Source organism: Podarcis liolepis, assembly GCF_965112155.1.
Source record: "Podarcis liolepis genome assembly, chromosome: 17".
NCBI classification, from domain to species: domain Eukaryota; kingdom Metazoa; phylum Chordata; class Lepidosauria; order Squamata; family Lacertidae; genus Podarcis; species Podarcis liolepis.
Genome location: NC_139571.1, coordinates 28,831,417 through 28,853,841, shown reverse-complemented (window position 1 = coordinate 28,853,841; position 22,425 = coordinate 28,831,417). Strand labels below are relative to the sequence as shown.

General features: G+C 45.6%; 1 protein-coding gene across 4 annotated transcripts; it reads left to right on the top strand.

The window, feature by feature from the left end:
* The first annotated feature begins 1,429 nt into the window (after positions 1-1,429).
* LOC310696220 (maestro heat-like repeat-containing protein family member 7) lies at positions 1,430-21,520 on the top strand. 4 transcript variants are annotated; one of them, XM_083481480.1, is made up of 14 exons: positions 1,430-1,450; positions 2,533-2,617; positions 3,928-4,385; positions 4,996-5,120; positions 7,640-7,774; positions 8,532-8,611; positions 10,121-10,226; positions 11,475-11,570; positions 12,237-12,341; positions 13,061-13,196; positions 14,742-14,833; positions 16,804-16,956; positions 18,045-18,141; positions 19,875-21,520. In XM_083481480.1, coding segments are annotated over exons 2-14 (1,623 nt in total). In that variant the 5' UTR covers positions 1,430-1,450; positions 2,533-2,615; the 3' UTR covers positions 19,913-21,520. The 4 variants fall into 4 exon arrangements, 3 of the variants coding, with proteins under 3 accessions (XP_083337606.1, XP_083337608.1, XP_083337607.1); XM_083481482.1 differs by lacking the exon at positions 1,430-1,450 and adding an exon at positions 1,571-1,588; XM_083481481.1 differs by lacking the exon at positions 1,430-1,450 and adding an exon at positions 1,876-2,154.
* The last annotated feature ends 905 nt before the right edge of the window (positions 21,521-22,425 follow it).

Sequence of the window (22,425 nt, the reverse complement as noted above, 5' to 3'; positions counted from 1 at the left end):
GCTTCCGTAAATCCAGGACTGTATCTGGAAAATAGGGACACTTGAAGGGTTTGATATATGAATGTTCACATTTGAATGTTCAAATCTCATTTTCTTTCTGGTGGGAGCAGGAGGTGAACTTTTGAGTCTCAGCTTCCTTGCACAAGCATAGGAGATAGGTTTCTGGAGAAACATGACGTTTTTTGCATGTCTGTGCTCTTTATTCCACTTCCCCTCGGCCAAACAGAAAAGATTAAAGCAAGCAGGCACAACTTTTGATCGTGAAACACCAACACATGCATAGCAGTTGAGTAGTTGCTTCACGAACACCCTACTTTGCTGATTTCCTTGACTGTTAAAAAAAGGATTCTCAAACACCTTGTGCAAGGATGGGGAACCTGACGCTGTTGGACTCCCTGTTTTCACTCTCAATCAGCAAAGCCCATGGGGCAGGAATGATGGGAATTGTAGTCCAACAACATCTGGAGACCCATAAATTCCCCATCCCTTACCTAGCAGGACACAATATTTGTGTGGTCTATAGTCAACCATTTGGCCAGTCCAGCCACAAACTGTGCAGGCATGAAATGAAGCACATAAGAGGTAGGAAGCAAGCAAGCAAAATGAGTGGTTAAAAAGTCAAAACAGCCCCCCCAAAGTGCTTTTCTCATAGAAAAGCTGCTTCAAGAAAGGGGAAATTAGAACAGAGAACTGATGGCAGAGGACGCTTAACCCTTTGAAAGAGAAATTCAGGGGAAGTCACCGAGGAAGTCACACAGTGGAAAGCACAGTTTCTTCACAAACAAACACCCCACATGTATCTGCTGAAAAATCAGCAAACCCACCCCCCAAAGCATTTTGCTGACACAGAAGTGGACACCCAGGATTTTTGTTACAATACATGTCTGCTTGCAATGATGCCTTTCTTTAGCCATCAGAAAATAAAAAATAAGCATTAAATGCGTTCATAATACATTATTTCCTTTGCTAAGGAGGCCACGATTGAAAGCACAAACAGCAACGGCAATTGCATTAATTGATACGTGCACCAACGACACGCAGATCTGTTTGTTTTTCCTACAGCTCCCCGTGCCTAAAGGCGCATTCCCCATCTACTCCAGTAACACACATAATGAAACCATAGCATGGATGAGCAGTGTAGCAGCTGCCTTTGAGCTGGCTTAAATCCTTTATGCACATTGCCAGAAGGAGCACGTAATGGGACCCCAGGTATGAATGGGAGGGGGTGAGAATCCCAGGTGCCTAGGCATAGCAGGTGCAGGTGCAAATCAAGGCCAAACTGAAAGAAAACACAGGCGCAATACATAGCAGGCTTAATGAATAAAAAGAAGGCCAGGGTAATATTAAGAAAAACAATGCCCAGGTTGCTAAGGTAACTGTCACATGTCCTCCATTGTGACATTTCCCCCTGCTGGCTCACCTGTCAGATAACCAGAGGTCTTTTATGAGAGTAAGTGCTTGGTGCTTTTTTTCTCCCATTTTGTTAGCATTTCTCTCCCCCCTAACTGCTATATTTTGAGTCTCGCACTATGGTGTACTAATAGGACAGGAGATTGAGGTGGTGCATATCTAGAAAACTCCGCAAACTGTAAAGAAGGTCTTATCACCTGCTGATACTGGACTCTCCCCAAAGCTGAGCTCCTATTGAGGAGCCAGTAGAACAGACATGGCCAAACTTGGCCCTCCAGATGTTTTGGGACTACAATTCCCATCATCCCTGACCACTGGTCCTGTTAGTTAGGGATGATGGTAGTTGTAGTCCCAAGTCTGGCCATGCCTGTGGCCTAGAGGAACAGATTAGGGTGAAGAGCAAAGGGGATAACTGAGACAAGGTCCAATGATCGTAACGCACAGAACATGTGTGTGCCTGGGACTGACTTGTCACATCAGTAGGAAATTGTTTATTTGGGGAAAATAATTACATACTGCTTGATCATAATATAACCTCAAAGCGGTTTATGGAAAAGTAAATTTGTCGATTAAAAGCAGCTAAAAATAGCCTTATAAGAAAAAACATTCAACAACTCATTAAAATCAACAATGAGCTAAAAACAAATTAGAACACATGAAACTACTAAATATCTGGATCGGTTTGCCTAAATAAAAAGAATGTTAAGTAAGCCCCGGAAAGAGTATAGTGAAGACACCTGCCAGGTATCTTAAATAAATAAATTATTGTTTATAGAGAAAAATACAAAGCTTAATATCTTTACCCTTTTTTAACTAAACTAAGACTTCTATCTAGATTACAATAAAAACCACAAAAAGGGGAGGAGATAAAGAAAAAGAAAAAAGAATAGAAAACAGGTTAAAAGAGAGAGAAAGAGGAATAAGAGACACCTGCCAGATATCAATAGACAGAGAGTTGTAAAGTGTAGTTGGTGCCATGCTAAAAAATCAGTTTGAAATGATGTACATGGGGATTGTGTGTTCATGTCGGATCACCTATAGGGGGAACATGGGGGTTGCATTTGTTCCTGATTTGGCTGGTGGCAGCGATTTGTTCAGTCTGAAAATACTTTTGTTTTCTAGACCTTGACCAGGTGATTAAGAAGCCTCTGGACAACACTTCCTGAAGAGAGTGAATGTGACAGGGGGGAATTCGATATTCAGAGATGTAAGTAGGATTTCTTAGCAGCTCTGTACTCTGGTTCTAACACTATACATTTGGAACGGTCCTACCATAGGGCAGAGTGCGGAAATTGCCTTAGGTGGCAGGTGCCAGGGAGCAGCCACGGCAGCCTCCCTGCCATTCCCCAGTTGCTGCGTGAGAGGCGTACATATTATGCATCCCCTACACTACTCTGCTGTCCTCAGATTCAGCTGCTAGTCCAACTGGCTTTTGCCAAACTCCCTCAGACAACCAAATAACATGAGCCAGGCCTGCTATAGTTCAGAGCAGTTCTAAAGATAGACCTATCTTGAAGGGTTCAAGTACAGTCTTACCTCGTGTTGCGTTTGCTTCAGGTTGAGCGTTCTGAGGTTGCGTCCTGCGGCGACCCGGAAGTTCCGGAAAGGGTTAGTTCCGGGTTTCGATGCTTGCGCATGCACAGACACTCAAAAAGATGTCACGCGCATGCGCAGAAGTGGCGAATCGCGACTCGCACATGCGCAGACACGGGTTGCGTTCTGCTCAGGTTGTGAACAGGGCTCTGGAATAGATCCCTTTCACAACCAGAGGCACCACTGTACAGTAATACCTCTGGTTACGTACCGTCCTCCTTGTGAATGCTTCGGGTAACAAGCTCCGCTAACCCGGAAGTACGTGCACCTGGAAGCAAACTTTGCCCCGGAATGCAAGCGGAAGTTGTGCAGCAGCGGCGTGGCAGCAGCAGGAGGTCCCATTAGCGAAAGCGCGCCTCAGGTTAAGAACAGTTTCATGTTAAGAATGGACCTCCGGAACGAATTCAATTTGTAACCAGAGGTACCACTAGTGGTACCTCTTTGCTTCAGGATGAGAACAGAAATTGTGCTCCAGTGGCACAACAGCAGCAGGAGGCCCCATAGGCTAAAGTGGTGCTTCAGGTTAAGAATGGTTTCAGGTTAAGAACAGACCTCCGGAATGAATTAAGTACTTAACCCAAGGTACCACTGTACTGGGAGCCAATGCAGGTCTCTCAGGACCGGTGTTATATGGTGTCGCCGGTCATTCCCAGTCACCAGTCTAGCTGCCGCTTTCTGGATGAATTTCAGTTTCTGAGTCAACTTCAAAGGTAGCCCCACGTAGAGCGTGTTGCAGTAGTCCACTCTGGTGAGACAGTCTGCAGGCAGGAATAGTCTCAGTCTGTGTACTGGATGGAGCTGGCGGTCAAACATCTTATGAAGGGCCACCGGTTCCCCATCCTAGAGGGCTAAGGTAGACTAAGCTCAGTAAAATAAGGTGGCGCCACAAGCCCTGTTCCTCAGCTTTCCCCCACTCTGTTCAAGGTTGGGAAGACTGCGGGCCCTCCTTTCAAGTAGGGACACCAATGCTGCTCCAGCGGAAGAGGAAAGTGTAAGTGCTCCCGAGAGAGATCCTGATGTTTCCTTGGAGACCCTTCCCAAGGGCAGGCCATGCACGGCCTACCACAGGATGCAAGCTGTGGGCCCTGAATCCAAGGATCAGAAGAAAGGGCCTTCCAAATCCTGGAGGTTTCGCCTTTGCAGAGCACACAGGGATGTTTCGGTAGGGGATGGGGGAAACAGAAGGCTGCTCTGGGACTGCTGTGGGAACTGCAAGACCAGCCCCCAAAGCCTTAAACCACTACAAGAGAAGCAAGACCCAGTAATGGAGAAGAAGCAACCCAATGTTGATCGGCTCGATGTCCGTGCCCTGACAACCCACAACTCCCTAGTACTTGTGAGCACCACCCCAGAGAGCACAAGTACAATTGGGGGTACTAAAGGTAAGGAGGTGCCGGGGGGGGGATAAAGTGGGTTGTTCAGACAAAAGCCAAGAATCTGGTGAATTGGGTCAGTCACAAAGACTGAGGCGGAGGGGTGGGGCCTGGTTGCAAGGGGTTTTTCCATTGCAATGATGGCACCAAATGGCTCTGTTCCCAATGGGCAGGGAGAAATTAAATATCTATACTTATTCTTCTTCTTCTTCTTCCTCCTGCTCCTCCTCTTCTTCTTCTTCTTCTTCTTCTTCTTCTTCTTCTTCTTCTTCTTCTTCATTTATTACAAGAATTTCATTTATTTAAAAAGTGGTAAAAAGAAAAGAAAAAGAAAAACATGAATGAAAATAAAAAATCGCAACAATTTGTTGCTGACAAAGAACAGCTGGATATATAAAGGGCCTCATAAAACCTAAATCCGGCCATGGCTGCACCCCTTTTTGATGAAGTATGGAAATACTGGTTATACTGGTTTTCCAGTGCTGTTTTGACATGAGTGCTGTGGGTGCCAACCTAAAATGACTGCCCTGGGCAGCAAAAAAAGAGAGAGGTTCTGGTACTCTAGGAGTACCCACTAAAAAGGCCCACTAATCTGCTTCTACCAAATCTTTTGCTGTAGGTTCGTCATTCAGTACCTTGGAATCTACAATCCAGTCGATGCCATCGATCTATTCAGATATGGGGAACTTATCAGATCTTGACATCATCGTTAATATGATGGAAACACCTAATTGTGAAGAACAGGTACAAACTTCCCCTTCCTTCCTTCCTTCCTGCCTGCCTGCCTGCCTGCTTTTGCAGCAAAACTTGTTTTTGCAGGATCCTGAGCACATGGTCACTCCCACACCATGCACTGAATGATGATGATGATGATGATCATTTTATTATGTATATCCCACCTGCCTGGCTAGCTTTCCCCAGCCACTCTGGGCAGCTTACAGAACACACACAAAATTGTAAAATGTACACAACTGTCATAGACAGGTAACTGCAATTATTGATCTCAGTTTTATATATATAAATACAGAGTTCATCCACACTTCTGCATGTGGTGTGCTTATAAAGCACAAGTCCTGGCAGTTTCCCACTTGACCCACACTTTCTCATCATGGGTCCAGGGAGTTTTCTCCTTGTCCTGCTCCTTTCCAAGGGAAAACCTGCTCTTCAGTGATATATCAGAAAAAATAGCAATCTGGGGAAAACCCAAATTCTTGTTAGCTCCATTTGAACACTAAAGAGCAGTACTCTTAAACCACTTTAACAATCGTGGCTTTCTCCCAAAGAATCCTGAGAATTTCTTAAGGGTGACAACTTCATGGAGTTAATAAAAACTTACCAGTAAGAAAGACCACCAGGATAAAATACTGTTTTCATTTCCCATCAACCCATCCCTTGCATCAGAAATATCCCAGAACCCTTAAGAAACTGTGAAAGTGGTGAAGTGGTGGTGAAGCTCAGTGGTGAAGTGGTGAACCTAAGACAGATATTGGGAAGCTTTGGTCCCCCCAAATGTTGCTGAACTATATTTCCTGGCCATTGACTATGCTTGCTGGGACTGGTAGAAGTTGAAGTTGAGTCTTGAGGGCTGCATAAAATGTAGCTAAGCAAAAAATTGAAACAAGGATACGCTGTCCAGACATATTGCTACTCTCTCTGATAGTGACTCCAGGAGCTCAGTGCCAACAACACTGCAGCTGAAATGGAGCCGCTAAAAAAGGAAGGGGATGTCTACACATTCTCAGGGGGACTCTGAGAATTTCAGGTTATGCCCAGTAACCCAGGAATGCTGAGAGCTTGGCAAGGTGGGGAGGGCAGTAACTCAAGGTGGAGACAGAACAGCTTGCTGGAGAAGGCATGGCTAGCTCCATTAGGAAGAGCACTCCCATTAGGAGGTGAGAATACAGTGCAATATTTTATTGCAGGCTCTCCTTCTCATTATATATTGTGGAAATGCAATGTATCAAAGGACAGGGTTTATAGTGAGGCGGTAGGAGAACTTGGGGGGTGTTAGGGGATCGCATCTGGCAACCAAAGCACCCCTTTGGTTTCAGGTAGTACATGGGTAGACAAGTCTAAAAAGCCCATGGCAAACATTTTCACAGCCCTCTAGTGTAGAGCTTTCCAAGTTGTGTGTCGCAACATGTTGCTTTGTCGGCTGCAGTGGGCAGGTGTGTTGTGTGAACATTCCTCACACTCCTCATGGGGCTGGAAAGGGGTTAGTTTAAGCTCTGGTTTGCTAGTGAAACTGAATTACTGTGTCATAAAGTGATGCATGTCTAAAAGGTGTGCCGCCAACATGAAAATTTTGGAAAGCTCTGCTCTACCAACTCTGGGGTTGCGGCACTCATCTCGCTTTACTGGCCGAGGGAGCCGGCGTACAGCTTCCGGGTCATGTGGCCAGCATGACGAAGCTGCTTCTGGTGAACCAGAGCAGCGCACGGAAATGCCGTTTACCTTCCCGCTGGAGCAGTACCTATTTATCTACTTGCACTTTGACGTGCTTTTGAACTGCTAGGTTGGCAGGAGCAGGGACCGAGCAATGGGAGCTCACCCCATCACGGGGATTCAAACCGCCGACCTTCTGATCGGCAAGTCCTAGGCTCTGTGGTTTAACCCACAGCGCCACCCTCGTCCCTCATTTATACTGGATTCTGACCAAGCTAAGCCTCCTGGTGTTTATTTTGCTCTAGGAAGCTTAGTTTGGTCAGAATTGAGTAACAGCAACTCAGCTGTTGGGTGGTCAGGTGGCAGCTGTTGCTTACCATGCCAGCACCTCCTGGTTCAGGTTGTGATTGCCATAGTTTACATAGCCAAAACAGCAGCATCCACACAGAAGTTAGCTCCAACATTTACCAAAGTACAAAAAAAGTTTTACAAAAAAAACAACAACACACACCGTAAAGCAGGCTTCCTCAAACTCGGCCCTCCAGATGTTTTTGACCTACAAATCCCATCCCTAGCTGGCAGGACCAGTGGTCAGGGATGATGGGAATTGTAGTCTCAAAACATCTGGAGGGCCGAGTTTGAGGGAGCCTGCCCTAAGGGGTTCCCCCTACTCAAAAAACAGCCCAGTAAGGACACAGCATGCTCAGTGGCCATGGAATGATGACTGAGATTTGTGGTGGAGGAAATGGAAAATGGGAGAAGGGGAATGGAATGGAGTGGGGTGGTGGGAATGCTGGACAGTGTCGCTCTGCGCTGCAAGACTTTGTTGCCGTTCCCACATAGGAGTAGGGGCAGCTTGAATGAATAATATTTTCCAGAGTATCCTGGAGAACAATGAGGAGAAAATTAGCTTCCTCCGTGCCATTTCTGCTAGTTGCATGGCTGCGCAGAAAAGTGTCAAGGACACCTTGGATCTCCCGTACACGAAGAATGAATTGGTGGAAGCACTTCTGGTAAGTGAGATATCTGGCACCAGGAATCCTGTGGGGCAGATGGGCAGCTAAAGCATTGGGGGGGGGGTGGACTCAATGTTGAGGAGTACAGAAGAACCCTGGGGAAGGGAGGAGATGTGGCTGTGGCAGAAAGGAGAGAAGTGTGCAGCCATATTAGAAAAGGATGGTCAAATCTATTGTAAATAATAATAATAATAATAATAATAATAATAATAATAATAATAATAACAACAACAACAACAACAACAACAACAACAACAACAACAACAACAACAACAATAATGATATCCTGATGGTGTAATGTTGGCTTGGAGGTTTGGGGAAGACGACTAGATGGGGGAATGTCACAAATACAGCTGAGCTGTGGTGTAGCATGAGGAGACCACAGAGGCAGTTGCCCCGGGCGCAAGATTGTTAGGGGGTGCAAAATTTCAATACCTGGTGCTGCTTCGATGCAGCTGTTTACTTCCATCACTGGTCTCCATTGAAAATGGTTTCTCCATGCAAACCAGGAAGTGACCTCTCCAGACAATGGAACAACTCTTATTTTCTTATCTCTGTGACTGTGATCTCCTGGGTGATGCAGATGCCGTTAGGCAGTTGAATGCACATGCGTATTCCATTTGTTTCCCTCCCACCCTACTCCTCGTGGCCCCGGGCGCTGGCAACCCCTGCTACACCACTGCAGCTGAGTAATAGAACCTGGGAGGAAACTGTTACACAGCAATGACTCTCCCCTTTCGTCCTACACTCCCAGATGGTGATGGAAACGCTGCCTGTTCACTCTGTGCCATCGTTCCTCCTGTCCTGCTCAATGCTCACGATCTACAACCTCAGGTACCAAGTCAACCTATGACAATGACATTCAGACTGGCTCTAGCACTGGTATTTCTCAACTGCATCATTGGGGAAGGGGGATTTTTCCCCCAGTTGCATTTCTCACCTCCCACACCATTGCTGGAATAAACCCAGAAATCCTTGGCTCCCCCTCAAATTACACTTCACACAAAGTTCTATGATTCCCTCCTGTTTGTTTTAAAAACCAAACGGGTTTCTGGTTGTTAAGGGTGCTGGGAATTGTAGCTCTGTGAGGAGTAAACTACTGTTTGGGGAAACCCATGTGTTTCAAATGTGCATTAAATGTATGATACTGATGTGGCTACATGCTTCTCTTCATTGCTTCCTCTTTCAGGCGGTGTCCCTTGTGACTTCTTTTGGTTTGTACCATCACTGTTATACTGACGATATTCAGTTCAGTTTTTCCCATGCCTTTTCTTGCTTTTTTATGGTTATGCTGCAGTCTCCTCTTGGATGATAATCTTTAAACTATAAATGTGCACTAGAATAAATTATTTTTTTCTTACACCCAAGCCCTTTGTTTTGTCTGCTCCTCCTCTTTCTTCTGAGGGCGCCACTCTAAATTCTTCTTTGTAATTCCAAAGTTTTCTCCTATAGCTCATATTCCCAATCTAGACAAATCCTGTTGATTTAGAATGCTGCTTAGGGATGTCCTGAGCATCCGTTTTTTGGCACCTGCAACATGGGTGCCTCATTTAGAATGCTTGAAGGCAGGGCTGTGCTTATCCGGGTTCTGCAAACCTCCTCCTTCCCCAGTCCATGACACCACAGCAACTTATCTCAGGGCAGGAGACAGGCAGAGAAAACTTCAGGCACTTCCAATCTACAGGATCCTCAGCCAGGAAAGTGATGCTCAGCATATAGCTCTCATTAAGGAGAAAACCCCACGTACCTTTTTCTTGGACATAGCTCAGTTGGTTAGAGCGCTGTGCTGATAATGCCAAGGTTGCAGGTTCGATCCCTGTATGGGATAGCTGCATATTCCTGCATTCAAGGACTAGACCAAGGGTTGTCAACCTGGTCCCTACTGCCCACTAGTGGGTGTTTCAGGATTCTAGGTGGGCAGTAGGGGGTTCTACGGCACAAGCTGAATCCTCCATCCATCGAGCACTGATGAGCGGTAAGGAAATTTTACCATCAAGAAATATGCATTAGTGGGCAGTAGGTATAAAAAGGTTGACTACCCCTGGACTAGATGATCCTCAGGGTCCCTTCCACTTCTACAGTTCTCTGATTCTCAGTGGGATTTGCAGACAGAGCATCATGATCTCTGGTGAGAGGGCTGAAACTTGCCATTTCCAGGCATGCGCAGCATCTACATGACATTGTTGGCTTACTTAGGAGAACATGGAGGAAAAGACTCCATGGAGGAAAGAGGTGCCCCCCCCCCACTTTTGAAGGGAGAACAGAATTTGCGTTTTTCTCTATTTCACAGCCCCTCCTCCCAACCAGCATAATAACCAGTTGCTTTTCCTTTGGTCCTGCCAGCAAAATGAAGCCCCCATTTGATCCTGAGCAATTGTCTGGTATCTTGCGGCTGGCTCTCCATGGCATTTTTAACATGGATACAGATTTGGAAAATCCTCACAGCCAGGTAAATTCAGGATTTCTTATAAATACTGGGGAAAGAGAATATTCTTTTTCTGGCTCCCTTTAGTTTTGCTCATATTGCTGAGAGACAATCCACCCTCAGGGCTACAGTAGGCAGATGTAAGTATCAGAAAAATAAGGATGGGGAGTTGTTTGGCTACATCACACATTCCATCTTGTTATCCTGAATCTGCTTCCCAAAGAAGGGTCTTCCTTGGACAGGCTGAGCTACATGGCTTTCTGTAGCCTATCCGCGTATATTTTTCAGCTTGAACTGCTGCAGACTTCTCTTTTTTTGCGTCTCATGACATTTGAGCCCACTGCATCTAGGTCATGGGTAGGCAACTAAGGCCAGGGGGCAGGATCCGGCCCAATCACCTTCTAAATCTGGCCTGCGGACAATCCGGGAATCAGTGTGTTTTTACATGAGTAGAATGTGTGCTTTTATTTAAAATGTGTCTCTGGGTTATTTGTGGGCCATAGGAATTCGTTCACACCCCCCCAAAAAATATAGTCTGGCCCTCCACAAGGTCTGAGGGACAGTAGACCGGCCTCCTGCTGAAAAGGTTTGCTGACCCCTGATCTGGCTTATACCTCCACTGCTGAAGGCAGTGTGCCTCTGAGTACCAGTTTCTGGGAGGAACAATGCTACACTAAGGTCCTTCTTGTGGGCTTCCCATAGGCATTTGGTTGGGAAGAGGATGCCAGACTAGGTGGACCTTTGGTCAGCTCCATCAGAACGCATCTTATGTTCTTACCTGACAACTGAGGACAACCTTTCAAGTATCTGATGAAGTGGAACTCTGGTCCACAAAAGCCACAGGACTCTGTTGTTTCCCCTGCAACAGACTTAACATGGGTACTCCTCAGGAAGTGGCAGCCTGATTGTCATCTTATTAGTTAGCGGGCAAAGGAATTCAGCCTCTACACCAGAAGTGGCTAACCTATGGTCCTCCAGATCATCTTGTTGGACTTCAACTCCCATCATTCCTCGCCATTGTTCATGCAGGCTGGGAATGATGGGAGTTGAAGTTCAGCAACATCTAGAGGGACACAGGTTCCCCACTCCTGCTCTACACATGAGCCCAGGGTTTCCCAAACTCGGGTCTCCAGCTCTTTTTTGGACTACAGTTTCCATCGTCCCTGACAACTGGTCCTGATAGCTAGGGAGGATGGGGGCTGTAGTCCAAAAACAGCTGAAAACCCAAGTTTGCAAAACCCTGCACTAGCCTTTTGCTCTCTTTCCCTTCAGGCTCTCTACCAATCGTCTGCAGACACAATGGAGGTCATGCTGAAGGGCTTACTGTCTGAGGTTCCAACTACAAGCCACCTGATGTTTATTTTGAAGGTGAGTGGGTTAAATGGAAAGAGAGTGGCACTTTATATTGCCATTTATATGATGGAGAGTCTGGCAGGGAAAGCATTTATGAATATTTGCTTAATGTATTTATAGCCAGCTGTTCATTGTTCACATAAATCCCAGAGAGAGAGAGAGAGAGAGAGAGAGAGAGAGAGAGAGAGAGAACACAATAAACAATGTTTCATGTAAATACATCTCATGGGAATATAGTTTTCATCGTAGTAGGCATTCTTTGAGTCAGCAGCATCACCCGCCAGGCAACAGTATAGAAACATGGCTTAAGTCACAGTGGTGTCCAAACTTTTTTCAAAGAGGGCCAGATTTGATGAAGTGAAGGGCTGTGAGGTCCGACCAAAGGGCCAACCAAAGTTGTTAAGCTTTTTTAGGGTTTTTTAGGATTTTACCCCAGGAAATGAACTGCCACAGGGGCTGACCGGATTAGCCCCCGAAATGGACTTTGGACATGCCTGGCTTAAGGGATGCAACAGACCAGCATCAGCTTGACGAATGCAGAGTCCATTTGGAATTTTTCATGATCAAATGACAGGACAGAGGGGAAGAAGAGATGTTTGTGGGGCCACAGTTGTCAATGTGTGGTGTGTAAGTCTCAGTTCAGGTGCTGCAGTCATTCTGAGCTTCTGCTTCCTTCCTCAGCACATCAACTTCTGGATTCATTCCAACGATCCCCAAGAGAGATATAGGTCTGTCCTCTGCAGCACCACTGTGTTGCGACATGCTCTTCTGCTGCCAGATTTCAACGTGAGTACCCCCAGAACCTGGCTCAATATGGCAGCCCCAAGTTTGATGTTTTATTATGCTTTTATATTTGTTGGAAGTCATCCACAGTGGCTGGGGCAACCCAGTCAGATGAGCAGGGTACAAATAATAAAATGATTATTATATTATTATAAGTACTAGGCGAAGCGGGTCCAACCTGTCATTTCCCCTTCTCCATGTTCATGGGAATGTGTCCACAGAAAGGATTCCTTCTAAGGACCTGTCTTCCCCACAGGCTAGGGTAATAATAATAATAATAATAATAATAATAATAATAATAATAATATTTATACCCCACCATCTGGCTGGGCTTCCCCAGCCACTCTGGGTGGCTTCCAACAAAATATTAAAATAAGGCAATGCATCAAAAATTAAAAGCTTCCCTAAACAGGGCTGCCTTCAGATGTCTTCTAAAAGTCTGGTAGTTCTCTTTGACATCTGGTGGGAGGGTGTTCCACAGGGCGGGTGCCACTACCGAGAAGGCCCTCTGCCTGGTTCCCTGTAACTTGGCTTCTCGCAGCAAGGGAACCACCAGAAGGCCCTCGGCGCTGGACCCCAGTGTCCAGGTAGAATGATGGGGGTGGAGACGCTCTTTCAGATATACTGGACTGAGGATGTGAAGAGTAGAGATCAGTTGAAACAAGGGGAGAAGCAGACCACAAAATATGGTTGGAGATCTCTGTTGTCTTCTGTCCCTGCAGAAGTCCAGTGAGCTTCCTGCCTTGGGACACCACGTGGCACAGTTTGGAATCTGTATCACAGATACGATGGAAGATGTGAGCAACCAGGCCAGGTTGACTATCAGCTGCCTTTATGAGCTGCTGCTCGATCAGATGGGTAAGTTGGTTTGAAAACATGAGACCAGCAGCCCCTTGTTGGGAGGCCACATATTGCTTCCAACAACTGATAATACAGTGTCATGGAAATCCATATACAGTGTCTCATCCCTTTAGAACATTTTCCATTAAGGATGTATCTCCTCAAGATGTTTCAAAGCGAGTTGGAGGTGCATCTGAACCATGGGCATTTTAATATCACAAATTTGTTATAAATCATAAGTGTTGTGTGTGTTGCAATTTTATGTTGTGAACTGCCTTGAGATCGACAGGCGAAGGGTGGTGTGCAAATTTTACACACACACTAACCTAGTCAAGGCTACTCAAATTATTTTGACACTAGAGATTGAAAATCCCACAACTCTATCTTCCTAGGAGTTAAAAGCACAAGTTGCGGTAAATTAAATACCTAGCAGTTTCATGACACCCACTACCAGTTGCCTTGGTGACCCCCTCACTCTTCTTAATAGTAGGACCTGTTTCTGACCCTAAGCCTCCCCCCCCCACTTTACCTATCCTACCTTCACCTACCTGTGCTTAAGGTAGGGCAATTCATGCTTATCACATCTTATAAACTCTTTCCAGGCTTATTGTTTCAGCACTGTAAAGGTAAAGGTACCCCTCACCGTTAGGTCCAGTCGCGGACGACTCTGGGGTTGCGGCGCTCATCTCGCTCTGTAGGCTGAGGGAGCCGGCGTTTGTCCACAGACAGCTTCCGGGTCATGTGGCCAGCATAACTAAGCCACTTCTGGCGAAACCAGAGCAGCGCACAGAAACGCCGTTTACCTTCCTGCCAGAGCGGTACCTATTTATCCACTTGCACTTGACGTGCTTTTGAACTGCTAGGTTGGCAGGAGCAGGGACCGAGTAATGGGAGCTCACCCCGTCGTGGGGATTCGAACCTCCGACCTTCTGATTGGCAAGTCCTAGGCTCTGTGGTTTAGACCACAGCGCTACCCGTGTCCCATTCAGCACTGTAGCATTGAGCTAATCTCCTCACGCATGCTGAAAGGTGTCATTGTTCTCGTTTCTCTTAACTTGTTCTAGTTTCCCTTAACTTGTATAGATCCCAGAGGGCAAAGTATCCCACAGGGATTAGGACTTAACTGAGAAACGATCTCCCTTCTTTTCACATATTAATTCTTCCACAAGAAAGCTGATACCTGAAGAAAAAAAAAAAACCACCACACAAAAAACTCCAAAAACCTGGCAGCCTGCTCACTGTTGTGTTTCATGCTGTCCTCATCTTCTCCCATAGGCCACACTCCATATATAAACATAAGCATAGCAATTAAGGCCACAAAGTATTTGACATACCTTCTCCTAACCCAGATGCAAATCTTTATTTCTCAAGTCTTGCTTCGGACCACTGCAGGAACAAATGGGATTGGACAAATCCCCTTGTGGGGAAATCTTAGGATACCTCACAAATCCTTGCACAGATAGCAGTTATCTTCCGAAGGGGACAGAAAGATCCCAGGTCGTAATGTCAAAAAGACCCATTACATAGACAGAAACAGAGGTACTTCTGCTGTCTCCCTGTCAGGGCTGAGCGTGAGTGAGGCTGAAGAACTGTGGTGCCACAGTTATGAAGACCAGAAAATGCTGGCTTACGTGGATTCCTGCAGGGTGGGTGAGGTAAGAATATACCTCTGAGGCAGCATTAAATATGGACAAGTTCACACCCAATGGAAATGCCTCAGGCTTTCCCAGAATTAGGCTGGTGTAGAAGAGGCTCATCCATACTTCTACTTTCCCCTGGGGAAAACCCGCTCTTTGGAGCTGAGTCGGAACAAACATCAATCAAGTTTTCGGTGATTGATATTTGCCCTGATTCATCGCTAAAGTGTGGGTTTTCCATGGGAAAGCTACAGGGCAATGGGAAACCACTTGGACCCACTCTAAGAAAGCATAGGACAAGCAGAAGACCACTCAGACCGATGCTTTCTATGCTCAGGAAAAGCCAAAGTGTGGGAAAGCTCTCAGTATTGGTGGTGCTGGTAACAGAGCCCTCTGACCACAGCACCATTCCTTTCAAGAACGATCTTGGTGGCCCTATGCCATAGTTTCCCAAACTTGGGTACCCGCCATTTTGGACTATAATTCCCACCACCCCTCATTAGCAGGAATGATGGGAACTGTAGTCCAAAATAATAATAATAATAATAATAATAATAATAATAATAATAATAATAATAATAAAAAATTTTATTCAAAACAGGTGGAGGTTCAAGTTTGGGAAACCCTGACCCCTGTCTACCACTTTGGCAGCAAAATGGGGCCACCATGGACAAGACGATGGTTTACGCACACTTGAGGGACTCTCTAGATATGTAGAAATGTATCTGTTTACAACCTGAGAGGGAGAGAGGGAGACTTCATTTTGACTGGGCATGCTTAGTAGCACCCAGGGCCCACCAGGTTTTTTGGGTTCTGGTTGTGGGGAGGGAAGAAAGGGAAAGAAAGTTAGCCTGCCTGAAATAGAAACATGGCACCTAATCCCTTCCCCACACTTTAGAAACCTACTCCACCCTTACAAGCTTGAGCAATAATATACTCAGATTTGAAAGTAGCAGCCATCCTTAAACCAAAGCTCTTCAGACTTATTTGGAAGAATGGGGTAAGTTCTCCCGAGGATGGGGGTGGGGAAAGAAAGAAGTATGTCTTTTTCTTCCTTTCTTCTCATGATACTCTTCCCTGCTCAAGCCCAACCAGTGCTACACAGCTCCTAATTCCAGTTGGGTGGAGCCCTTCACAGGACTCCTGTGAGGGACACCAGATCCCTCCAGAGAGCCTTTCCATTCATGATTATTTGTGCTCATGAAGCTATTGGGGTGGTCACACATACCCGCTTGAAGGACTGTTTGCAACTGCAAAAGTTTTGGGGTGTCACACTGCTCATTTCCAGTCAGTGCACACCCCACAATGTCTTGCTGAAATTCCCTAGCTTTCTATACCACAACTGTCCTGGTTTCTTGTTGTCCTGCTTTTGTTGCTTGACAGCAATCATGTGGTTGTACTGAGGAAGCATCGCAGAGCAAGCTATAGCAGAATAAACCCACCTCCCTTGTCAAGAATAATATGTCGCAGAATACAACCACAATGACACCCATTTGGAGGGGCCTTAGGAAAAGAAGACACTGTAACTTTTGTTATAGATCTCCACATGTTCCATTCAAATGCACACACACACACATATATATACATAGACATATATACACATATATACACAGTGGTGCCCCGCAAGACGAATGCCTCGCAAGACGGAAAACTCGCTAGACGAAAGAGTTTTCCGTTTTGGAGGTGCTTCGCAAAACGAATTTCCTATGGGCTTGCTTCGCAAGACGACAATGTCTTGCGAGTTCCTGCTGGTTCCCCCCCTTTTTTCTAAGCCGCTAAGCTGCTTATCAGCTGATCCAATCAGCAGATAAACCGCTAAAAGCCGCTAATAGCGCTAATCTGCTAATCCGTCAATGGCCTTGCTTCGCAAGACAAAAAAACCGCTAGACGAAGAGAATCACCGAACGGATTCTTTTCGTCTTGCGAGGCACCACTGTACATGTACTTCTGCCACGCTATCTTTAAAATGTGGACACTTTTGATTTTAGCTGTTCAGAAACATCTTCACAGAAGATCAGAAGAGAACCTTTCTGGAGACATCTTTGCGGGCCATTTATAATCCTGAGCTAAGGATAAGAGAGGCTGGGATCCTCCTAGTGTTTTCCCACCTGGGGAAGGCCAATGAGATAATGGCGGATAAGGTGAGCTACCAAGATAGGCTTCAAAACATCAGAAACTGCTTTACCACCAAGACATCAGTTGGGCCCTGGGTATCCGCAGTCGTGGGCGCAAGATGGTGCCACTGGTGGCTGGACTGTAGGTGTTAGGGGAGGGGCAGTACCTCTGGTGGGTGACACGCCTTCTTCTGGGGTACAATGTCCACTTTTGGTCCCCACCCTGCACTCAACTCTTACCTGTGGCTCCTAGAATGCGACAGTGGCCACATCTCGGAAACCAGATTTGAGTGGCTGGCTAAACCAGGTGAGGATAGCTAAAAGGTCTCAAATCATCAGTGAGTTAGGGACTTCCCCTGCATGTGAACACATTCTCTGGCAGATTGAGTAGATGAGACCAATAGTTGGTCCAGCGGTCAAGAAAGTGGTTTCTGCATGTGCTGTAGAGGGAAGTGAGGAACACGTGAGTCTCGTCCACCGGGGGGGGGGGCATCTAGGACAGGCTTCCCCAACCTCGGCCCTCCAGGTGTTTTGAGACCACAATTCCCAGCATCCCTGACCACTGTTCCTGCTAGCTAGGGATCATAGGAGTTGTAGGCCAAAAACATCTGGGGGGCTGAGGTTGAGGAAGACTGATCTAGGAGAAGGAAAACTCTGGTCTTCTGCTGCCTTGCAGGATATCTTTGGTAGAAGAAAAGGTTAAGGAGTAAACCCTACACAAATCCAGAATGGAGTCCCTAAGATGGTTAGATGGCGCCTTGTACATCTCCTTCCAGCAACTCCTCCAGCCCATGTTTTGCTCTGCTTTCCTTTGGACCACATCAGCAAGCATGAGGTCTTAGCATCCGGCCCAGGCTTGCACCCTGAGAAGGTCATTTCAGTGCTGCTAGCTCAACTGTTTGACTTCACCCCCAAAGGCGCACTCCTGCAGACCCATCTGCTGCCCCACCCACTATTGGCCCCTGGAAGGTTGTCTCTGAGGCAATGTGGCCCTCAGGCTGAAAAAGATTCCCCACTCAAAGCAGGAGAAAAGAGATCTCACGTCAGAGCAGAGAAACCTGCACCCTTTTCTGCCCAAAGGTAGCCTGATGCTTGCCGTTGTTTCATCTTTCCAGGCAGAAGACATAGCGGAGAAGATATACCAGCAGATCTACAAGCTTCAGATACTCAGAGAGGTGCCAGAAGCATTGCAAGGCTTCTTTCCAAATAGAGGTAATGCTGTCAGACTCGAGAGACAAGGCCAGAACATATACTTAGCTTGGAAGGTTCCAGGTTCAGCACTCCAACTCCACTTAAAACAGAGTTTGATAGTAGATAATGGGAACGGCCGCTCTCTGCACAAGAGCTTGGAGGCCTGGTGGCCTTCAAAGTAGATTACACTGTGCTACCTAAGCAAATATTATTGCCTGGTAAACAGCAGTTTCCAGTCCATAATTGGGAAATGGGAAAGGACAATGTCAAACTAAGAGAATAACATGATTGTTTACTCGTGCGGTTGGGATTTAAGGTCTGCTTGGACTTCAGCGAGCTGTGCTTATGCAGCAAGGATTCAACAAGACACCCAGAATTAAACAGGGGAGGCAAAAGGTTGACATTTACACATAGGGATATATTTTTTTTATGAAGCTTCATTGCATTTGAGAGCCTAACTACATGTGAAACTGAATGAGCTGCTAGCAGTCACATCAGCATTGCTGTTTTCTCTTAATCAACCAGGGTGGAGGGCTTACTGCAAATTTATTGTGCTGTTTTTGCAATATAGTAGGCTGTCTAAATTGTGTATTGCTTTGTAATGATCTGTTGGGTCTCTGGACCGTAATAAAGATTGAATTGAATAGAATATAGAAATGACACGAGAAAACTTGATCTGCTTATTTGTATCACTTATTATTCCCATAATCCTTGTTTGTGGCTGGGGAAACCCTGCCAGATGGGGGGATATAAATACTAAAATTATTATTATTATTATTATTATTATTATTATTATTATTATTATTATTATCATTCCCAATAAAAGTTATTCCCCCCCACAAAAGCAAGTGTTGGGGCAATTTTCATCAGGACTGCAGTGTATAGGGGAGGAGATGTTTAACCCTTTCCCCCCAGCTGCAAAATATACACATATATACAGACTGGGGGCTCCCAACATGTGTGTACTTACACACACACACACACACACACACAGAGAGAGAGCAATAGGAAAAGAGTTTCCACTGATCCCCATGTTACAAAATGCACCTTTTAATATACTGTAACTGCCCCTAGAACTACATCAAAATTTCAGTATAATGGGAGGGCGGATCTTCTTTCTAATAAAAGACCTGCAGCAGGGATGGGAAAGATGTCACCCTCCCAATGTAATCTGCCTACAATTCCCATCATCCTTGATGCCTGGGTTACATAGATAGATAGATAAACTTTATTCGCATTAGCCAACGACCATAGCAACATAAAACAAACAGCATATACAATTTAAAAGACAACAATGGGTAAAAAGGGCAATCAAATGACCAAGATTACTGTTCAGATAGTGGCCCTTAATCTCATTGCACCCTTGATAAACCTAGCAGCCTTTGCTGTTGTCTGATCATTTTGATCTGATAAAAGAAAGGACAATGTGGGCGGCCTGGGATGGTAAGTAAGAGTGGGGTGATGATCTCATTCCTCAGATCTTTATAAAGGGGTCAGGAAAGAAGAACATGAGCCACTGTTTCCAGATTGCCATCTCCACAGGGGCAGAGTCGTTTCGCAGTTGGAATCTTTTGGTACCTGCCCTCAAGCCTGGGTTTGATGGGCGTTGTGGTCAGACAAGAGCTGGTGAGCTGTAGGTCCCTCTGAGCCCGAACTTGCAGCCTCCCCTAAGCAATGCCTTCACGCTTATCATCTTTAGTTTAATCCTAGCTTGAATAATTAAGTCTCCCTGTTCTACTTGTTTTTCTGTACAGGTGAAATGATGCCCGAGAGTGAAAAGGATGCACCATAATATTCCTTCGGGTGGGAAGGAGAGGACAGCAGCAGATCAGACTTCTCCTCTGTGTGTTTTCATTCGGCCTCTTCTGCAGAGCTTGTCTCTTCTTCAACCCCAACCACTGAGGCAGAAAGGCAAAGGCAGCTGCCTAGGAACCGAGAGAGACTCCAGGGATGGCTTCTTCCCAGAACCAGCGTTGTACCAGATCTCAGAGCAGCACTGGCTAGAAGCTTAGGGAGGGGGGGGCATATCGCTGGGGGCAGTGCCAACAGACAGAGGGCAGACAGAGAGGTACACCTGCTGGGCACACACCCATAAGTGATCCCCAAAGCATGACACAAACTACTTTTACTTTTATTTATTTTTACTTTCTTACAATTAACTGAGCCTTGCAATTCCTTTCTCTTGCTGTGTATTTTGCTGTGAATTGTTTTTGCTTAGGCTGGAGTTTATCTTGTGTTGCACTGAATTGTTTTTTTGTGTGTGAGCCACTTTGTGTTACTTTGCAGAACAGGCATGATTAAAATCAAACACTGGTTAATAATAACAATAACAATAACCATGTGGTTCTACTCAAAAAAGAAAAAGAAAAACACATGTAAAAACAGCCCACTGCAGGGCAGGCAGGGGAATAAGAAAACAGGTGTGAGTATATGATATATTTATTTTATTTTATTTATATTTATATTTACCCTGTTTGTCCTCGGTGGCCCTTCTCAACATGCGCCCTCACACAAGAGGTGTGTGTTGAGTGGCAGCATGAAACATGGGCGGTGGTTCCCTGCTTGCTCTCCCTAGGAAGGCATGCGTGGTGCCATCGTTATCCATTTATAGGAGTCAGGCATTAAATATGTTCGAATTCAATGGTGAGTGTAAGAACAATAAAGCTGGCAATTGAATCACAATGCAGAGAGGCACAAGCTTGATTTGCTTTCTGTGCTGGACCCAAAGCTATGGCTTTGGGTGTTGCTGTCCCCACACTCCAATGGAGGAGCAAGACCTGTTGGAGTGTTAATGCCTGAAACGTCATCTTTTGCTCAGCCTGTATATCAGACCCCACCCCCCCAGGACTCAGCTATACATCTGCAAATATAACGTTTTAAGTGTGTGTTTACGTGCATTGTACAAATGTGACACTAGATGGCGATGGTGAGCTTATGGCAAATTCAATATATATTTTTAAAACTTTTTTTAAAAAAGCATTTTCACAGGATTTTTATATGTGTCTAGATTCCACCCAAGTGTCCCTGTTTTCCAAGGACAGCCCCAGATTTACAGAAGCCGTCCCGGTTTCTGATTTGATCCCGGAATGTCCCGCTTTTCCTTAGGACATCTCTATTTTCATCAAAAGCATGTTGGAGGGTAAGGAATTATGTGCCCCCCGAACCAAGAAAATAAGTAATTACACAACTTTTAGAATACATTTGAAGGCAGCCCTGTATAGGAAAGTTATTTAATGCTTTATTATGTTTTTATATATGTTGGAAGCTGCCCACAGGGGCTAGGGCAATTGAGCCAGATAAAATTATTATTATTAAATTAGAAAATAGGACGAAATTAGAAAATTGGAGAAATGTTGGAGGGTATGTTGTGTACGTGTAAATAAATGATATATCACAAAGACACCACTGTTTCCAGTGACCTTCATTTGAAGGAAGCAAAACCCAAGATATGCGGAGAACCTTTGGGATCTTTCAGTGTTCAGAGACTGGGTTGTGTGTAACACTCATGTTCCTTTGTATCCATTTCCATTTCCTGTGCTACTCTCAGAACGCTACATTAACACCTCAAAATGCAACACTGAAGCAAGTGGGGGCTATTCTGGCAACAGCGTGTCATTGGAACACTGGTACACTCTTCACTCATTGATCCACCACAGAGCGTCAAATCCTGTGAAATCACCATAAGGAATCCTACAGGTGTGCCTAAAACACATTCAGGGCAGACAAGAGAGAGTACCTTTTCACATAATAGTGGTATTGTAAGCAGTTGCATGTAACCTTCTCCCAATTTTATTTTTTAAAGCAGCTTTGAGAAGAGGCAGGTTTAACACCACAATCTTATGTATGGCTGTTGTTGTTGTTTAGTCGTGTCTGACTCTTCATGACCCCATGGACCAGAGCACGCCAGGCACTCCTGTCTTCCACTGCCTCCTGCAGTTTGGTCAAACTCATGCTGGTAGCTTCGAGAACACTGTCCAACCATCTCGTCCTCTGTCATCCCCTTCTCCTTGTGCCCTCAATCTTTCCCAACATCAGGGTCTTTTCCAGGGAGTCTTCTCTTCTCATGAGGTGGCCAAAGTATTGGAGCCTCAGCTTCAGGATGTGTCCTTCCAGTGAGCACTCAGGGCTGATTTCCTTAAGAATGGATAGGTTTGATCTTCTTGCAGTCCATGGGACTCTCAAGAGTCTCCTCCAGCTCCGGCTACTCAGAAGTAACTAACAGATGACCCCCGCCCCCATAATGATAAATTGGGCCAACGGCAACTAACTTCAGGCTGTTCATAATTCCATGGATTTCTTTGACAT

Coding starts and splice junctions, on each gene's coding strand:
- LOC310696220 (XM_083481480.1), top strand. Junction 4,386..4,995: donor TACAATTGGGGGTACTAAAG/GTAAGGAGGTGC, acceptor CTTTTGCTGTAG/GTTCGTCATTCAGTACCTTG. Junction 7,775..8,531: donor AATTGGTGGAAGCACTTCTG/GTAAGTGAGATA, acceptor CTACACTCCCAG/ATGGTGATGGAAACGCTGCC.